This window comes from Stenella coeruleoalba, assembly GCF_951394435.1.
Source record: "Stenella coeruleoalba genome assembly, chromosome: 1".
Taxonomy (NCBI): Eukaryota; Metazoa; Chordata; class Mammalia; order Artiodactyla; family Delphinidae; genus Stenella; species Stenella coeruleoalba.
This window is the reverse complement of record NC_137169.1, coordinates 86930266-86948027: the sequence shown is the minus strand read 5'-3', so window position 1 is coordinate 86948027 and position 17762 is coordinate 86930266. Positions and strand designations below refer to the sequence as shown.

Below are 17762 nucleotides of genomic sequence, written 5' to 3'. Positions count from 1 at the left end.
AAGGGGCCGTTGTACAAGACATGATGCTTCGGGAACTCCCGAGCTATGATTTCTGTTTTTACATACAAAGCCCTAGGAAGCTGGAGCGGGAAGCAAAAAAACTCAGAATCTAAAATCCTCTGGGATGATGTTTCTCATTGCGCCTAGAAACTCGCGCTGGGCGTGTGTCCTGCACGGGGTTAAGGAATCCAAAGAGGCGCCGGCTGAAAGTCGCTGCGCGGAATCGGCACTTGGCGCTTTACGGGGTTGCGCTCCGAAGACGCGTCCGCGCACCATTTTCCCAGGCGTTGCGCGGGTTTCCTAAAACACCCAGCTGCTGCCTCAGAAGGGAGTTTCTAGAAGCTCCTTCTCTACTGCCTCCCCTCCCCCCCTTTTGGTTTTTACCCCTGTGAGGAGCTTCGCCTGCTCCACTGCGTCCGCCCTCCGAGGGGTACAGGTGCCGCTGTCCCAGCCGCCGCCGCCCGGTCCGCCTCTCCTCCGGGCGGGCCTGGGGGCTCGGCCCCGCGCAGCTGCATAGCGAACGGTGTCTCGCCTGGCCGCGACCCGCCGCCCGGGACTCCCCGCCCTCCCGCGCGACCCCGCGCCCGGGCGGGCGGTGCTTGCGGCGGGCAGGGGGCGGGGAGGGGAGCGGGGGTTCGTCCGGGGGTAGCCACCTCCTCCGCAGCCAGCCGGCGCCTCGAAACCCGGACCTGCCTCCGCCTCTTCCTCCGGCGGCTCCATCCTGCCTCCCGCGCCTCGTCCTCCCGCCGCCCCCGCCGCCGCGCCCCCGGTGGCTGCCTCGGCGGACCCGGGAGGGGGCCCGTCCGCCGCCCGCTCGGCTCGGCCCGGCCCGGGAGGCGTGCATGCCCCGGCTGCCCGCGGCGCTCACCAGCAGCATGCTCTATTTCCAGATGGTGATCATGGCAGGGACGGTGATGCTGGCGTACTACTTCGAATACACGGACACGTTCACTGTGAACGTGCAGGGCTTCTTCTGCCACGACAGCGCCTACCGCAAGCCCTACCCGGGCCCGGAGGACAGCAGCGCCGTGCCCCCTGTGCTCCTCTACTCGCTGGCCGCCGGGGTCCCCGTGCTCGTGGTAAGCCCGGGGGTGCCCGCCCTCGCCCCGACTGCCCTTTTCCGCCCCTCGCCTTCAGGGTTGAGGCCCCGCTGAGGTCGGGGCGCGGCAGCCTTTGCCTTCTAAGTTCCTCCAAGTTGGCGGCAGACCCTTCCCCAGAGGACATTCTTCTAGGGCGCGTCGGTATGGGTCCGAAGGAAGCCCCCAGCTCTCCCCACCTGCCGCCCCCGCACCCCCGCTACCCCCCGCGGTGGCTGCAACTTAGCGTGACACGGAGGGGGATGGGAGGGAAGGGGGCTGTAGACGGTAATGGGTGGGAGTCGGGGCTGGGGAGGAGGTGAGTTATCCGGTTGAATCTTGACTTCATCTACTTGTGGCCTTGCTCCGCTGGCTGCCACCTCTCACATTGCGACTAGAAGACGAGCAGCAGCGGGGCCAGCGGGAGGGAGACGGCGATCAACTGCTGGGGTGTGGAAGGGACTTCTGCTTCCAGAATCGGGGCGCAAATTCCCTTTTTACCGCCTCCTTCCCTTTCGAAAGGAAGTGCCAATTAGACTAAGCTGACCAGGGAACAGATATCTAAAAAAGAACATGAGACCTCTCCTAAATGAAGAGGCTCCAGTAGCAGTGCTTGCTGAAAAGCAGGAGCTGTGCCTAAATTACAGGATTTATTTAAACGCTCTTCCATTCCCTGGGCGGCTTAAGTCCTTTTCTCATAGAGCTTTTCTGAGAATGCCTTTTGGACTGTGTGTGTGTCTATACGGGCACATGCACGCATATATATACACAGATATACATATGTAATTATTAGAATGATAATCGTATAATAATTTACGTATGTGAATGTGGTGCAAAGTTATAGGTAGGAGAATTGGTGGTGTTTTTTCAGAAAATAATTATTATGGTTCCTTTAATACTGTCAAAGTATTGGAGGTTCCCTTCTTGTGGTACAGCTCATCTTGTCTCTCTCTCTCTCTCTCTTTCTCTCTCTCTCAACAGATAACTAATAAGAAATTAAAAATGAAGAGGGAAAGGAAAGGGACTTTTTTTTCCCAGTGGTTGAATGTGTAAATTGCAATAATGAATGTTAAGAATATCTGTTTTATCTGTTAGGTTTGGATATTCATGTTTTCTTTGATTTTAGAGGAAATGAGTTAATAATTTACAAAATAATGAAAAGTTCCTAACACACATAATGGAATTCCACAAACCAAGGAACTTCTTGATAACTTCAAAGTAACTTTATCACAGGTACTGTGATAGTTGACGTCAAATACGGCTCCAAGAATACTGTTTTGAAAAGTGTTAGACCTTGCACCAGAAAATGTTTTGTTTTGTTTTTTTTCAGTTGTAATTTGCTAAAATATATCAGACACCCCAAATCCAGCTTCATGTTTGTGTTCTCTGTCCTCTATTTGGAAAGCTGTAAGAGAAAAAAATAAATTGGTCATTCTTGGGCCCTTTTGCTTTCTGCAGATGTTGAGTTTCCAGACACATGTTTTCTAGGAGACTGAATAGCTCAGGGATTTTTCAAGGATTTTTTTTTTTTTTTTTCTTTTAAGAAAAAAGCCTGTCACTTTCAGGACACTGGTTTGGGTACAGCCATAATCAGTAATGTCTGTAACTCATCCCTTGGTGATTACGATTCTGTGGCTTATTTAAATGAGATAGCACTTTTCAGATCCTAACCATCCATCCATGGTGGCAGGTGCCATTTAGAGACATAACATATTTTCCCAAAGAATTTGATTATTCTCCACTTAGGGGGAACCACAGAGGGGAAAGGGAATTAATTAGTCATTATTGAGCACCTGCTTTGTGCTGGGCACTGAATAGTCATGGCCACGTATACTTCTCAGAGCATCCCTTCCAGGAGATAGTCTCTCCAGTTAACATTTGAGGACCCTGAGGATCAGATAATAAACTAGAAGCACCTGAAAACAAAGATGGTGGGTGTGGTGTTTGATGCCTGTGAGACTGATGCCAAATGCCATACTGCTTGTCCTACTTCCAAAAAACATGTTCTCTGAAAGAAGATGAGAAAGGCTGCTTGGGTGGGGATCTAGAATATTCTTGAGAGATTTTAAAAGGGAGGATCCAACGTGATTTCCATGTTTCGATTTTCAGTTCATTAGTTACAAGAGAGAGAATTTGGGAGTCAGTCTGAAGAGAAGGAAATGTTGGATATTCAGGCTAGCTGTGCTGCTGGCCTTTGTTTCTGCTTCTGCTCTTCCCAATATTACACTCTCATAATGTGAAAGTTTGGGAACAGTAATGGCAGCCCTGCTTTTCCATTCTTCTCAAGAACACTGGCTTAGCACAGTCACTTTGCATGAAAACAATATTATTAATAGTAATGTTAGTAGTACCCATCATTTGTTGGGTTATATACCCTATACCTATCTAATACTTGCATTATCTATGAAAGCAGTTATTATTACTGTCACCTACCCTTTGGCAAAACTGAGGTTTAGGAAGGTTAAGTAACTTGCCCGAGGACCAAGGCTAAAAACATTACACCCAGAATTTTAACCCTACTGTGTCACGCTCCCAAACCTGCGCCTTTTTATTACAATATGCAAATTCAGCTTACTCATAAATCATTCTTCTAAATAAATGCCTCAAATGGTCTCTTTCCCCATCTTTTACATTTCTTGGACTGTAGTGATACAGATTCTTCATTATATATATTTTTAATCTTCAAAACTCATTCTAATCCTTAAAGTTAATTTTGAAAAGTAGCTCTCCTCACTGCCACAATCTGTGGTTTTGTTTCAAATTTGCCAAATTTATTTATCTAAAAATTAAAAGGAAAATATTCTTTAAATTTTATCACTTTTATATAGTGTTGACTTGGGGCACATGTTTGGAGCCTGACAAGTTTGGATTCAGATTCAAAGTGCATCCTGCTGTTATGGTAAGAGTTGGGGATTCTGCTTGCTGTGTAACCTTGAACAACTAATTTATAGCTCCTTGATCCTTAATTTTCTAAGTCACAGGATTTTGAATATTAAATGAGATATAATATATAAATATCATCCTTTGCCCATAGTTGATACTCCATAAGAGATCACTATTTCATTAACACTATTAGTAAAATAGTAATTCAGTAAATGCTTATTGAATTCCTGTGTTGCAAGCAGCATATCAGCCAGAGTGGGGGTTATAAAGGTAATTTCAGAAGTAAACCATGGTCACTAATCCTTAAGAGTTTACAGTAATTTGGGAAATTAGGTAATCATGCCAAAAGTCATAATGTAAATCACCATAATAAAAGTTTATGTACATACATATTTACATATATGTATATATACCGCAAAGACCTCTGGTGGTTCAAAGAGGACAATCATTTTTATTTGGAGAGGAGAAGAAAGACTTCATGAAGAAAAGGGTGGCTTTTGAGATGTGACTTGAAGGAGAGGCTGAAATGGAGTTTGAGTCAGGACATCACAGAAAGCAGCAGTGTGAACATGAGTGACTGCTTGGTAGCAGAAAATGCAGTCTGTACTCTTGAAACAGTGGTTGGTCTGTCTTGTTTCTAAGAGTGGTGTGTGGGGAATGCAGGGGTATATGGCAGAAGAGGAAGACTAGGGTCTCATTGCTGAGTCCTGGAATGTCAGGCTGAGTTTTTCTCCATTTATTGGGAATTGAGTAGGGACTTGTCTGATAGGTGGTGTTTTAGGACATTTTGGGGACAGTAGTGTAGGGCTCTTCTATTAAAATATCTGTGTAAGATAATTTTACACTCTAAATCCCTGAGTCTATTTTGTGTTGTGAAATATTACTATTTTAATTGTGTTTTCAGAAAACACCTGTAATTTGGGCTCATTTACAAAGATGACATGGTTTATAAACTCTTTGAAAACAGGTACTGTTCAGTTTGATCTATATGCACTCACCCAAGCACTACCTACAGAATTTACAGATATAAATTTAATTAGTGATCTTTGTTTTTCATTGATTAAAAGACCTGGTGATGACAATGGTTTCTGCCCCCCAAATTTGGATACAGTGGCCACTAGCCCCTATTGTACCTTAGATCTCTGAGCAACACAGATGATTTGAAGGAGACAAAGCTAGACCATCCCTCTTCATAGAGTCAGAATCAAGACAGAGAAGACCAGCACTGAGGGTTAGGGAGCATCTCTGATTGTTTATGCCTGCATCCCCAGGAAGCTCCCTCTGGGTTCCGAGACTGAGGCATGGAGCTACTGCCGCTATACCAAGGATGTTGCATCTTATATCCAGAGGTCCATCTTGTTAAATCAAAGCCTAAAGCTCTCCCATAGACCTCTCCTTCCTTGAACCTTGCCTTGGGTGCCCACTACTATCTCCACCCATCTCCACTCCTGGAATCCTATGAGTATAAAATGAGTTGACATTTAAGTACCAGAGTAGTGCCCAGCTGAATATGTGTTAGCTACTGTTAGTCCTCCCAAGGTTGGGATAATTCATCAAGACAACCTATTTGGGCTTCCCCGGTGGTGCAGTGGTTAAGAATCTGCCCGCCAATGCAGGGGACACGGGTTCGAGCCCTGGTCTGGGAAGATCCCACATGCCGCAGAGCAGCTAAGCCCGTGAGCCACAATTACTGAGCCTGTGCGTCTGGAGCCTGTGCGTCTGGAGCCTGTGCTCCGCAACGAGAGAGGCCGCGATAGTGAGAGGCCCGCGCACTGCGATGAAGAGTGGCCCCCCACTCGCCGCAACTAGAGAAAGCCCTCGCACAGAAACGAAGACCCAACACAGCCAAAAATAAATAAATAAATAAATGAAATAATAATAAAAAAAAGACAACCTATTTAAGGCACCTAGCAAAATACCTTTGTTAGTGGGTTCCAGGGCTGATAAAATATTTGAGGTGAACAGAAGCCACCTAGTTCAATTCATCACCCACAAAAATTGGGGAGTCTGAATAGCAAGAACACTAAAACTCAATTAGAACTCTGTTCTTCCAGTCAAGTCAGTGATTTCTGCCTTTGACGACTCCTCCATTTCTTCAGCGGGCTAACACTAGCTAATATTTCCTATGTACCAGACACTGTGTAATGTACATTTAATGTGTTACTTCATTTAATGCTCACCATGATAGTACTGTCTTTAAACGTAGGCACTATCATTAAGCCCACTTTATAAATGAGAAATAGGATGTTTAGTGAGATTAGATGTCAGACTTGTATTAATTTTTTTCAGTCCATTAGTATAATTAATCTTCACAATAAACTTATGAAGGAGATTTGGATGTAAAAAGGTGAGATGACCAGTCCAGAGTCCCACAATGACAATGCTAGAATCGTCAGAGCCTGTGCATTTAGTTCTTTTGTTATGTACCTTTATCCTTACACAATAAACAAATCTTTAAAGATATTTAGTCATAGGGATTCAATACTAGAAGGGTTAAATTTTTCTCAAAACTTTTATCTTCAATTTCATTTTTTTCTGGTTTGATGGGAAACTTTGTGTTCTAGTGTAGACAGTGGTTTCAGTGTGTAGTGTAGGAAATTGTTTTGTTTCCTATTAAGCTCGAAATGTTATGGAGAGGTTGGTGGCAGCGGGAGGGATTCAGAGATATTTCTGTTCTGATCTGCAGCCGCATTTCTTATCTCTGTGGCACACATTGGCACAGGGCTTCAGGCACCTGCTTTTCTGTGGAACCACCCTCTGGTTCTAGATCTGCAAACTGCAGTGCACGGAGAGCTGAGGGGACCTCTGTTTCTAAGACATGTTTCTTAAAATGGGACCTAGCACTAGATTTGGGGGGGGGAGCAGTGAACACACTGAAATTATATTATAAAATACCGTATGTACATGTGTATGTATGTGTGTGTGTATGTATGCATTTTTCTAGTGAGAGCCTCCATGGCTGTATCGGATTGTCAGAAATGCCCAAGATTCCTAAAAGTTAAGAACTACTCTTTGAGGATTCATGGATCTGTTTAAACTCCTCCTTAGGTCTCTTAGGCCCTTGCTTTACTTAGATATTCTCATTCATATTCATTCATTCATGTTCACCCTCCGTCTTTCCCTTCTCCTCCCTGCATTCCTTTGATGGTCTCTCTTTTTTCATTTATCCCCTCCCCTTTGCAAACTGATTAGGAGATTGTGATGGGGGTAAGGGGAAGCAAAGGCCCAGGAACCTGAAAACCAGCTTGTGTTTCCTTTCCCTTCCTTTTCCCTGCCTCTCCCCCTCCCTTCTGCCTCTTCTCCTCCCACGCCCCTTCTTCCTTTTCCTCTCCCCTTCTCCCCCTCCATCCCCTGTCACTCATCATCCCTGTTGCTTCTCTGCACCAGTTACCTTATCTGAAAAATGTTGACTTATTCCTTCCTGCCTTTCCTACCTTTTGGAACTGTTCTTGAGAATCAAACGGATGTAAATGCACCTTGGAGACAATAAGTCACTTCATGCATATGTGGAAAACATAATGTGAGCAGATTACATGGGTGTAGCTGCTTGGTCATTGGAGATGGTTAGACTGCTTATAGCATGGCTTTGCCAGCTGAATACACTTACTCTGTGGAGTAGAAAAACGGAAAAGGGTTTTATACTTCTTTTTTAATTTTCTTGTAGAAAGAAGAGCAAAAATAAAAAGACAACAGTATGAAATGGCCTAACTAATTATTACAGACTATTACTCCAATACTCAATGCCGTTTTTCAAAATGTTTCAATAAGCTCTTACTGTCAAGATTATTATAAAGAATCATCCCATTCATTTGTGTAATTTGAAAGAAATAATGTTTCCAGGGAGCAATGTTGATACCATCTGTTAAGTGTGCATTGTATCATATTCATTTTTAAATTTGTACGGTACCCAAAAGTCATTATTTGTAAAAGTTTGGAATGATGATAATGGATCTACTCTGTGCTAGGCACAGTGCTATTACTTGACTTGTATAATGAGGGAGGCATAGTCACTGCCCTTCAGGAGTTCACACACTATGCATGAAATTATATCTCCAAGCCTCAGCTTTCTTGTCTGTAAATTGAGATGATACTTAACATTATCTTTTAAGAATTAAACATAAGCATGCATTAAGTGATAGCTGCTCTTTTAACATAAATGCCAGTAACATTTATTGGTGCTACGCAGCAAAAGGACATCAGGTGTCCTTAATCATTTCTGTTGAATGGATGTGGTAAACCATTTACTCTTCATATTAACTATTCCAGGTACTATGTGTGGTAACTAACACATCTAGGGAGCTTACGCAATTCCTCCACTGGGTAAATGCCACATCTAGGATCTGAATCTATTACTTCAAATCCAATGCTCCCTTGGCTACCTGCCATTGCCCACTAATTTGATTCATAGCCTGAATGGTGGCATTCCTAGAAGGCAGAGGAGAGTCAAAGCATATTGATTATGTATCATTGTGCTCTTTACAGCGTCCTTATGCTTGTAAATGTATAGGCTCAATTACAACCAGACATGAAAAGGGGAATTTAAAACCTGTGTTCAATATGTATATGTATAGCTGATTAACTTTGCTGCACACCTGAAACTAACACAACATTGTAAATTAACTATACTCCAATAAAAATTTAAAAAATAAAATAAAATCTGTGTTCAAAGACAAAACTTCATTGGTTCCTAAAACCAGTGGAATAGCCAATAGAACTTGCTTCTCCCAGCTCAACATTCCCATCCATACGGTTCGAGGAGGCAAGTTCTGATGTCAGAGATCTTAACCTAGGAAGAGGAAGAGCTTTTAAACAGACTTTGGAAAATCATAAGACTATCGTTTTGATGGGAGATATTGTAAAATATGTGAAATGGAGTTCTATATTCAGTACTATTTAAACTATTTCTGAGAATGCCAGTTTTCACTCAGCAGGCTGCTTACTTTTTTAGTCTTATTATGACAGATGTAGTTTGAGAACCACTGTCAGTAAAATCACCATTTTTTTTTGTAAAAACAGAATCCTAGAGATTCTTTTTCCAGTTCAGGTGCATTTAAAACTTTACAGACAGTCTTGGTGGACGTTTCTCTCTGAGAGAACATGTGTGAGTGGAAGCGTGTGTGTGTGTGTGTGTGTGTGTGTGTGTTTGGTATTTAATACATTTGTAATTTTTTGTATGAACTCACTTTTATTTCCCTTGCTTCTAACCTTTCTAGTGCTCTCCCACCCTTCCCCTCAGGAAAAATAATATTTCTGAAACATTCTGCTATATCCTTTCAGACCTAGCACCAACTCCTCTAAGTAGATCCTTCTTCCCATATGAGGTAGCTGCATTCTCCTCTATGATTCCTTTGTGGCTTCAGCACATTATGGCATTAAAATAATCTTATATTGTGCTTTATGTTGTATTTAATTTTATTCACGTTTCTATCACTAGACTTGAGCATCTCAAAATCAGGGTTGTGTAATCTGACTCATTATGCCCAACTCTTTGGTTATTTTTGGTGGATAAATTATCCAGGGACTAATCGAAGTTTGTGATGATGAGGTTATAATGACCAAATTCTGCTGAGCACACAGTTACTTAATAACCATTCATTAAAATAGGCAAAATATTCCATACAGCCTATTCTGTAAGTTTAATGAACTGGCAGCTCTCTGTCCTTTGATGCGTTTTAAGTGTATAAACCCTGTATAAAAGGTTCAGCATAGCCAAGGTGTGATTCTGTGTCCTCAGACTGACATGCTTCAAGCAGAAACCTTCCTATCCATTGAGAACAAGTCACTGGGATATGGGTTACAGGCCTCCCTGGAGTCTTATACCCTGATCATTCAAGGGTAGGAAGTATCTCCAAACTATTTGAGTCAATCCAGTTCAATAGCTTGAATTTCACCAATTAAGAGTCCATTTTAGCACTGATCATGCTAACTAAAAGTCACTACTTTCATCAGTAAAAAATCATTTTATACCTACAATGCTAATTTAGTTGTTAATTAACATATGATAGCAAAAAGACTTACAGCAGCCTCTTTGGAGTGTGACCTTTCTGATAAAATGCTTGTGACTATCGGACTTCCTCTCTCCCTCCCTTCCCCATTCCTTCTTTCCCTGAGCAACTATTTGTTGAGTACCTTCCATGTGTAGCATACCTTGAAAATAAGGCTTACAGAAGTTACCTGACTTGCTCCAAATCCCAAAACCAGAATTAGAGCCGATCTTCCCCTTTTCCAAATCTTTCAAAGCAGGGTCAGGAAGTAAAACACTCATGAAATCATGGGGCGGTTAAATACAAATGTAGTCCTGACATATCTGCATATTACCAAAATAACTTACGGCATTTCTTCTATAAGGATTTGTGTTGATATAACCAGCCCTGCTATGTTGCGGAAATTGTGTATTGTGTTTCTAGCATAATGATCCCTTTTTTGAAAGGGTGCTCTCAGTAGTGCCAGCAGAAACTGTACTTTTCTATCGAGATTTTTTAATCGAGATTTCAGATTTAGCTTTTTCTCACACTGGGGTGCACAGAAGCACTCTTGACACTGAGAAGCATCTTGTATTTCCAGAGATCTCATCAAAGCAGAATGCCATGTTCTCCCAAACAGAAAAATTGAGCAGTCTTGGATAAAGGCAGTGCACCTGGGGCCTCATCTTGTAATTTAAAATGAGCTCCTGACATTTCCAGTCAAAAAACAAAACACTATCTTTGGGTTGGTGGCAATGACCTCTTCCTTCACACGTGCCTTTCCAGTGTGGGGTTTACTCAGTTACTAAAATGAATGAAGAGACTTAGTCAAAACTACGTGACAACCCTTTTGGTCTTTCACAAAGAGACCTTTGTTTCTTCTTCTTGCTGGCTCCATCACATGGTTCCTTGGGGGGTCTCCTTTTCCTTTTTCCTGGGGCTCAGTCTAGAATACAGATAGAGGAATCCAGTAGACACTTTATTCAAGCCACACTGTCAGGCTTTTTCTGCCACTCCATTTTTGGAAAAGATTTGTGAATCCACTGTGAGAGAGATTATGCTTCTTTGTAGCTGGGACTTTTTAGTCATGAAAGAGGCCTTAGAGATCATTTAGTTTCATCTCTTAATTTCCAAATGAATGGCCAGAGAGATTAAATGACTTGCCCAAGGCCATGCAGCTAATGAGAAATTACACCAATTGCTGACATGTATGGGCACTTGGTATACATCAGTCCTTGTACTTTACACTTATTAACTAATTTAATCCTCACAGCATTAGAGGTAGGCAGTATTGTTATCTCAATTTACAGATGAGAACACTGAGGCACAGAAAGATTAAGCAACTAGCCCATGACCCCACAGCAAGGAAGTGACGTGCCTGGGCAGAATGTCTCCATATGAGCTTTTAATAACACAGAGATGGTTCTTTTCTCCAGTACCAATTTTTTTGTCATCTCCTGGAGAGGTTAAGGCCGCCTGCAGCAAATCGTTCTACATAGCAATATTAGTTGGGAGATAGAGATGAAGAGTATGTGATTATTATGATAGCTTTTTCCTTACGACACTGTAGTGCTGATTGAAAACATTTTCCTGAATATTGTATTTACAATTAGCAGTTAATCTGTGATAGTGAAGACATAGTAACAGATAAGGAAAAAGAGCATTTAATTCCCTAATCACTTGGTTCTATGATGCCTTCTTTTATGTTGCTGACATCAAATCTTTTCAGACAAAAAGTAAAACTACATTTGAAACTTGCCACAAGTGGATATCACAAAAACCTAACCATTTTTAATACGCAGACCTTTAGGTTCTTTTTTTTTAATTTAAAACTGAGGGAATATAATTAAGGAGTTGATTACACAGGTGATGGGAAAGTTGAGAAGCTGAACAGGAAATGGTGAGGCCACCCAGAGTTTATGCAATTGCAGAAAGCCACTACTACAACTGCCAGGGCTGGAGAGACAGAGGAAGGAGATGGGGTTAGCAGAGCTTGGGGCAGAAGTTGGAACCTAAAATGATGTGTTTCACAGGAGCTAAAAGTATGGAGGAGAGCTCTTGGTAGAGGTGTTGCCTGAGGAGGGAGGAAGGAAGTGGTGAAGAAATACCGATTTTGCCTTCCTCTGCCTTTCAATCTCCCGTCCATACCTCCCAGACTTTAAGTTCTTTTAATGTGATTTTTACGTAACACAGTAAAATGATCACACTACATATAACTGATATATAGCCTATCTACTGCATTCAAGACATAGTTACTACATTTGGCATACTAGTTTGGCATAAGTTTGGCAACTAGTTAGAGGCATGGAAAAACTATTGGTATAAATATATGTCAGAGAAAAGGATAGGCAATTATATATTTATATGTTTTGAAGTCTTCTCTTTTTTTTGAAGGAACTTAGAGACATTCTCAAAACTTGGTTCAATCCTGTGGTGCCATTTCCTGCGAAACAGCAGTGACCTGAGAAAGTGCAGCTCTCTGCTCTCTGTAATTCTCTCTGCTGTTTGTTTCCATCTATTAAATGATCTCTATTCTTTAATCTGGGCAACTTCAATCATACCTCTTTCATAATTCTTTCCTTGATGTGTCTAGTCAATATTAATCTATCTTTCCTATAAACTCCTTTTTTTTTTTTTTTAATATGTGTCTTTCCCCTTATATACTTTCCATAAAACAGGAGTTGTCGCAGGTGTGAGATGGGGAGCTGGAGAGAAAGCAAGACAAAAGAAAAGGATCAGGGCTTCCCTGGTGGCGCAGTGGTTGAGAATTCGCCTGCCGATGCAGGGGACACGGGTTCGTGCCCCGGTCCGGGAAGATCCCATATGCCGCGGAGCGGCTGGGCCCGTGAGCCATGGCCGCTGAGCCTGCGCGTCCGGAGCCTGTGCTCCGCAACGGGAGAGGCCACAACAGTGAGAGGGCGGCGTACCGCAAAAAAAAAAAAAAAAAAAAAAAAAAAATCAGTAGCAATAATGTACTCTTTTATGGAAATAGTGAATGCAGAGAATTGGTAATAAATTTTGTATTTGCAGGTTTCATGATAATCTGAAATTAAAATAAATAAATAAAAGGAGCAGTGACTCACTGGACTCACAGGCAGGACTCACTCACAGGTGACCTGAGCTGTCCTCCTTGCTCTGCTGCTTTCAACCTTTGAGACCTTGAGAAAGTCAAGTAGCTTTCCCGCCGCTGTATCATTAGATAATTGGTTTGAAAGTGTTTGAACCTCACCCAGGGCAGAAAACTGGCTCATGGCCCCCGGAGCAGCTCTTTCTGTGCATGAAACAAGTCTGACTATTAGGACGCTCTATATTACAGTGAAAGTCTGTCTCCCTGTCTTCTGCTCAGTGGTCTCTCTCACCTTTTGAAGCCATCTGGAACCACCTAGATGGTTTCTCTCTGAATCTTCGTTTCTTGAGACTTAAAGTCTTCATCTTGACATAGCATGGATTTGAGTCCATTTTACCCTTTTGGCCACTCACATCTGACTTTACTTCGGATGTCCTATGTTTTTAAGGTGTGGCACCAGCACTAAATGATGTGTCTCAGGTGTACTTTCACCCCTCGCAAATAGAGCAGGACTTTTGCATACAAAATTTTTTCTTAATACATTAGCCTTGGGATCAATATCCAGTCACCTTATGGTTAGTTATCTCATCTGTAAAGGGAGTAGCTTAAACTTTTCGTCAAGTAGGCAGAAGCCCTAGTATGATGATGTACACTGTTCTGCTCCCATGGCCACAACAGACATTGCTAAGAGACTGTGGCATTTTCTCACCAGCTGAGACTGATCTGGGCTTTCAGTCCTTAAGACAGAACTCCAGGCAACCTCTTGTAACTGTATTTGCCCTCTTGGAATCAAATGACTATTAAAATGCTTCAATTGTATGTAGCATGTACAATGTAGTATACTGCATGGCTATGCATTATCGTTAATTACATTTAAATACTATGGCCGTCAAAAGATTATAAATGCTTATAGAACAGCAAATATGTCTCGTATGTCTTTGACTCTTGCTCATCACATAATGCCTAATAGAGTGCCTTTCAAATAGTAGATATAAGTAATTATTTGTGTATTTTAGAAGAGAATTAGAGAAGCATAAATTAAAATTATTTATAAATTTACCCGTTCACAGATACTTAAGTCATAAAGTCCAAATTATTTTTCCAAAACCCATCTTTAATATTTTACTTTATTTGCCAGTGATCCCTGATTTCAAATATTTTCCCCATGTACACTCACTTCATTTTTTTCATTTACTTAAAGTTATGTAGAATGTAGTTCAAAATAAATCTTATTTACTTGATATGAAGAATATTTCAAACACCTATCATTTTGTTTTAAAAATCTTTAACATCATCAAGTTTTGCTTCTGTAACCACTATTTCATTCCCCGTGTCTTTAATTGTCCGTTGCACATACTTTTGTAACTTAAATTGTCACTACTTAAGCTTTTATGTAGCACACGCTCTTTCTTCATCAACTGTGACATTTTCTTTATTTCAATACTTTATTTTATTTTTCTCAAAACAAATTGGTTGATTTAAAGAGCATATCATCTTCCATTCTGTTTTGTAAATTAAACCACCAGTACATTTTACGTGTGAAATTTGCATGTATGGTAAATTGGAAGACTTTTTTGGTGTTCTGAAGGAGAATTCAGATGGCTGGCAGGGTTTCTAAATGAGATGAGTCATGATTTTATTGTTACTCAGGGTCTCTGAATCATACTGTATACATTTTCATTAGTAACCATAGATTAACGGTTGAAACATTTGACTCAATACATGGAACTATTTTTGAGGAGAGTTTCTTTCCTTGGAGAGTGATAAAAATTAGTGGTGCTTTAGAGAATGACATTAATGAGTAAAGAAAGATTCAGTGCTGCTGGGGCAGGCAAATCACTTACAACTTCAATTAACTTCAGGAGGAACCAGGAAAATGAAATTAGGATTTTACTGTTTATGGATACTTTTCATTGAAATTCAGGATTTCCCAATTAGAGTAAAATATCAAACAAGTGCAAATTAGTTCCTCTCTGAATCAAATGGGTGCACATGAAATGGTCTCCTAACAATCACATTAAAGCACAATGACCTGGTATTCAGTAATTCATTTCTTCATGTATTCTTGAGAAAACATTTACCAGTCCTCCCCGGACAAGGCTTTGTGTGTGGAAGCGATTCTACACATTCAAATGGAAGAAAGGATTCCTGTCCTCAAGGAACTCAGTCCCATGTGTGTGAAGAGTTAAAATATACTAATCGTGATAACTGACAGTGAGTGGGCTGGGGTGAGGGAAAGCGAAGAAGGGAATGAAAGAGAGTTCTGAGAGCAGGTGATGTTAGCTAGTCAGGGACGTGACGCAAGGGTGTTCCAAGCAAAGAACAAACACAAAGTCATTTAGGCTGGAGAAACCTTCTTGTTTGAAGAAACTCCAAGAATGTCTGGAATGGAAAGGTGCCTAACACAGAGGCAATTAGGTTCAGAACATAAGGATGTTTAGTAAAAAGTACATTACAGTAATACTCAGAGTTTGAAGTCCAGATTCCCTTATCTGCTTGAAGAGGTAAACCTGTGATACACAGTCTAACCTCTTAGGCTCACTTGATCTGTCTGCAAAATGGGACATCTAAATCTACCTGTCTTACAAAGTAAGTTTATTTCTGTGACTGATTTTTATTTAGTAAACTAAAGGAGAAACATTAGAGTACTTTTCAGAGTTTTACGGCAATATTCATCACGTGGGTCTTGGCTGGCAAGTGTGTTCCAGAGTACTTATATTTTCCTTGTTTTAAATAAACATACCATTGTGAAATAAACTGTTAGATAGCTACTGAGAAGTTAACCCCCCTGACACATATATTACATGATTTTAAATCAGTATTTGCAACATGGACAATGCTAAAATATCCATATTTGTATAATTATGAAAGCTTATGTTAGTATGCACATTTAAAATTTAAATTGGTTAGTATATTTTTGTTACTATTGCTGTGTTTTGCTTCTATAATTAGGTCATTTTGACTTGCATTTTATAAATTACCTAACAGGTGTGCTCACCTGTGTAGTAAATGTCTTCAGTCTTCTCATTTTAAATTGGATTCTAAAGTGAAAAATATGCATCTACATGTTGCTCTAGAAATGTGAGGACACGAGCGTGCAATTCTTTTAGAAAGCATGGGTTAAAATTTATGTGTAATGGAACTGTATCATTCTTGGTAGGTGAAACTCAGACTTTCCAGTTTATGGCATTAAGGATTGAATGTGCTTGGTTTTCTTGCAAGATGCTCTATCCTTCTAAATTTAGTCATCTAATTAAGATTTCCATTCATGGGGAATGACTTTAAAGAGCACATAAGACAGGCTTTTACACAAACAAGCTTTGATTGGATTAATTGGATTTGCATAAATTTTATGAGGTGAGTGTGCTAGTGTCTCAGCTTCATCTGCTTGGAAGGGAGAACTTAAAGGGATTTGTAAAGAGGAAACACATTAAAGGTTGCAAAGGAAGCACGCAAAAGCAGTCAGGTTAATGGCATGGCGAGAACAAAGCAGCGCTTTGGCAGTATATAAGCTGGCCAAGTCTGGAAAAGCTGGGCATAGGACAAAAGAGATGGGAGGTTCAGAAAGACCACAAGATTTTGGTGTGTGTGTGTGTGTGTGTGTGTGTGTGTGTGTGTGTTTGTTTTTGTTTTTGTTTCCCCCAAAGAAAAGGGATCTAAAGCAGCCCTGATGCCTGATATGAGTTTGACTACAGAGGCTGGGGGAGCTGGTGGTACATTTAGGACTGAGATAGCCAAGGCAAGGATGGCAGCTTGGATTGTAGGCAGACAGGCTTCTTGCAGGCAGTTCTAACAGAGGGTCGCTTGGTCATTAGAGACCCGTGCTGATCCAGGCTTACCGAAAAGATGGCATTCTGGAACTGGGACGCTGAGAAGTAGGACAGAGCAGGACAGCACCAGGGAAGCAAAGAGGTGGTGAAGTGGAGCAAGGCACATGTGAGTGAGACAAGGCAGGCTGGTCAGAATAGGCAAGTCCAGAGGAGACAAAGGACAGAACAGGCTGCTGAGACAAGGTCTCAGGCACACAGCCCAGGGCACCGGGGCTTGGCAGCCCAAATTAGGATCTCCAGCAGTGGAGACCAGGAACCCTTCCCAGCAGGCAGCGATCAGAGGCTCAGAAGTTGATTCTGAGCCGAGGCTCAACAACAGATGTGAGGTAATAGAATTCAGAAAGCCTTGATATGGAACCAAACTTCAGACCTTCCAGCCGCTAGTGCACAAGTGATCTGCAGAACATTGATTCTGGCATTCATGTATTAAATAGTAACAATGAGACATCAACAATAGCAACCTCATCACCCCTTACATTTGCATAAAACGCTATCCTTCACAGAATGGTTCACAACAATCATGTGACATGGATAGTCTAATCACTTAGAGGTGATAAAACCCAGGCTCAGAAAATTAATATTTTCTCACAGTCATGCAGTCAAAACAGTGGCAGAATTTAGATTAGAACCTGTCCCTGGTGTGTTTAAACCTTTGTTTTTTGTTTTTTTTAAACATCTTTATTGGGGTATAATTGCTTTACAATTGTGTGTTAGTTTCTGCTTTATAACAAAGTGAATCAGTCATACATATACATATGTTCCCATATCTCTTCCCTCTTGCATCTCCCTCCCTCCCTCCCACCCTCCCTATCCCACCCCTCCAGGCGGTCACAAAGCACAGAGCTGATGCTTTGCAGAAAGTAAAGAAAAGGGCAGCTGGTATGAGGATAAATGAGAAGGGCTTTCCTGACCTCGGGAAGTTCACAGTCTAGTCAAGGATCCA

General features: G+C 41.5%; 1 protein-coding gene across 1 annotated transcript in view; it reads left to right on the top strand.

Annotated features, from left to right (window-relative positions):
* The first annotated feature begins 252 nt into the window (after window positions 1-252).
* PLPPR5 (phospholipid phosphatase related 5) overlaps window positions 253-17762 on the top strand; it is a 127392-nt gene continuing 109882 nt past the window's right edge. The window contains exon 1 of the mRNA XM_079902310.1: window positions 253-1079. Within this exon, the coding sequence (XP_079758436.1) occupies window positions 843-1079 (237 nt within the window). The 5' untranslated portion in view covers window positions 253-842. The remainder of the gene's footprint in view (window positions 1080-17762) is intronic.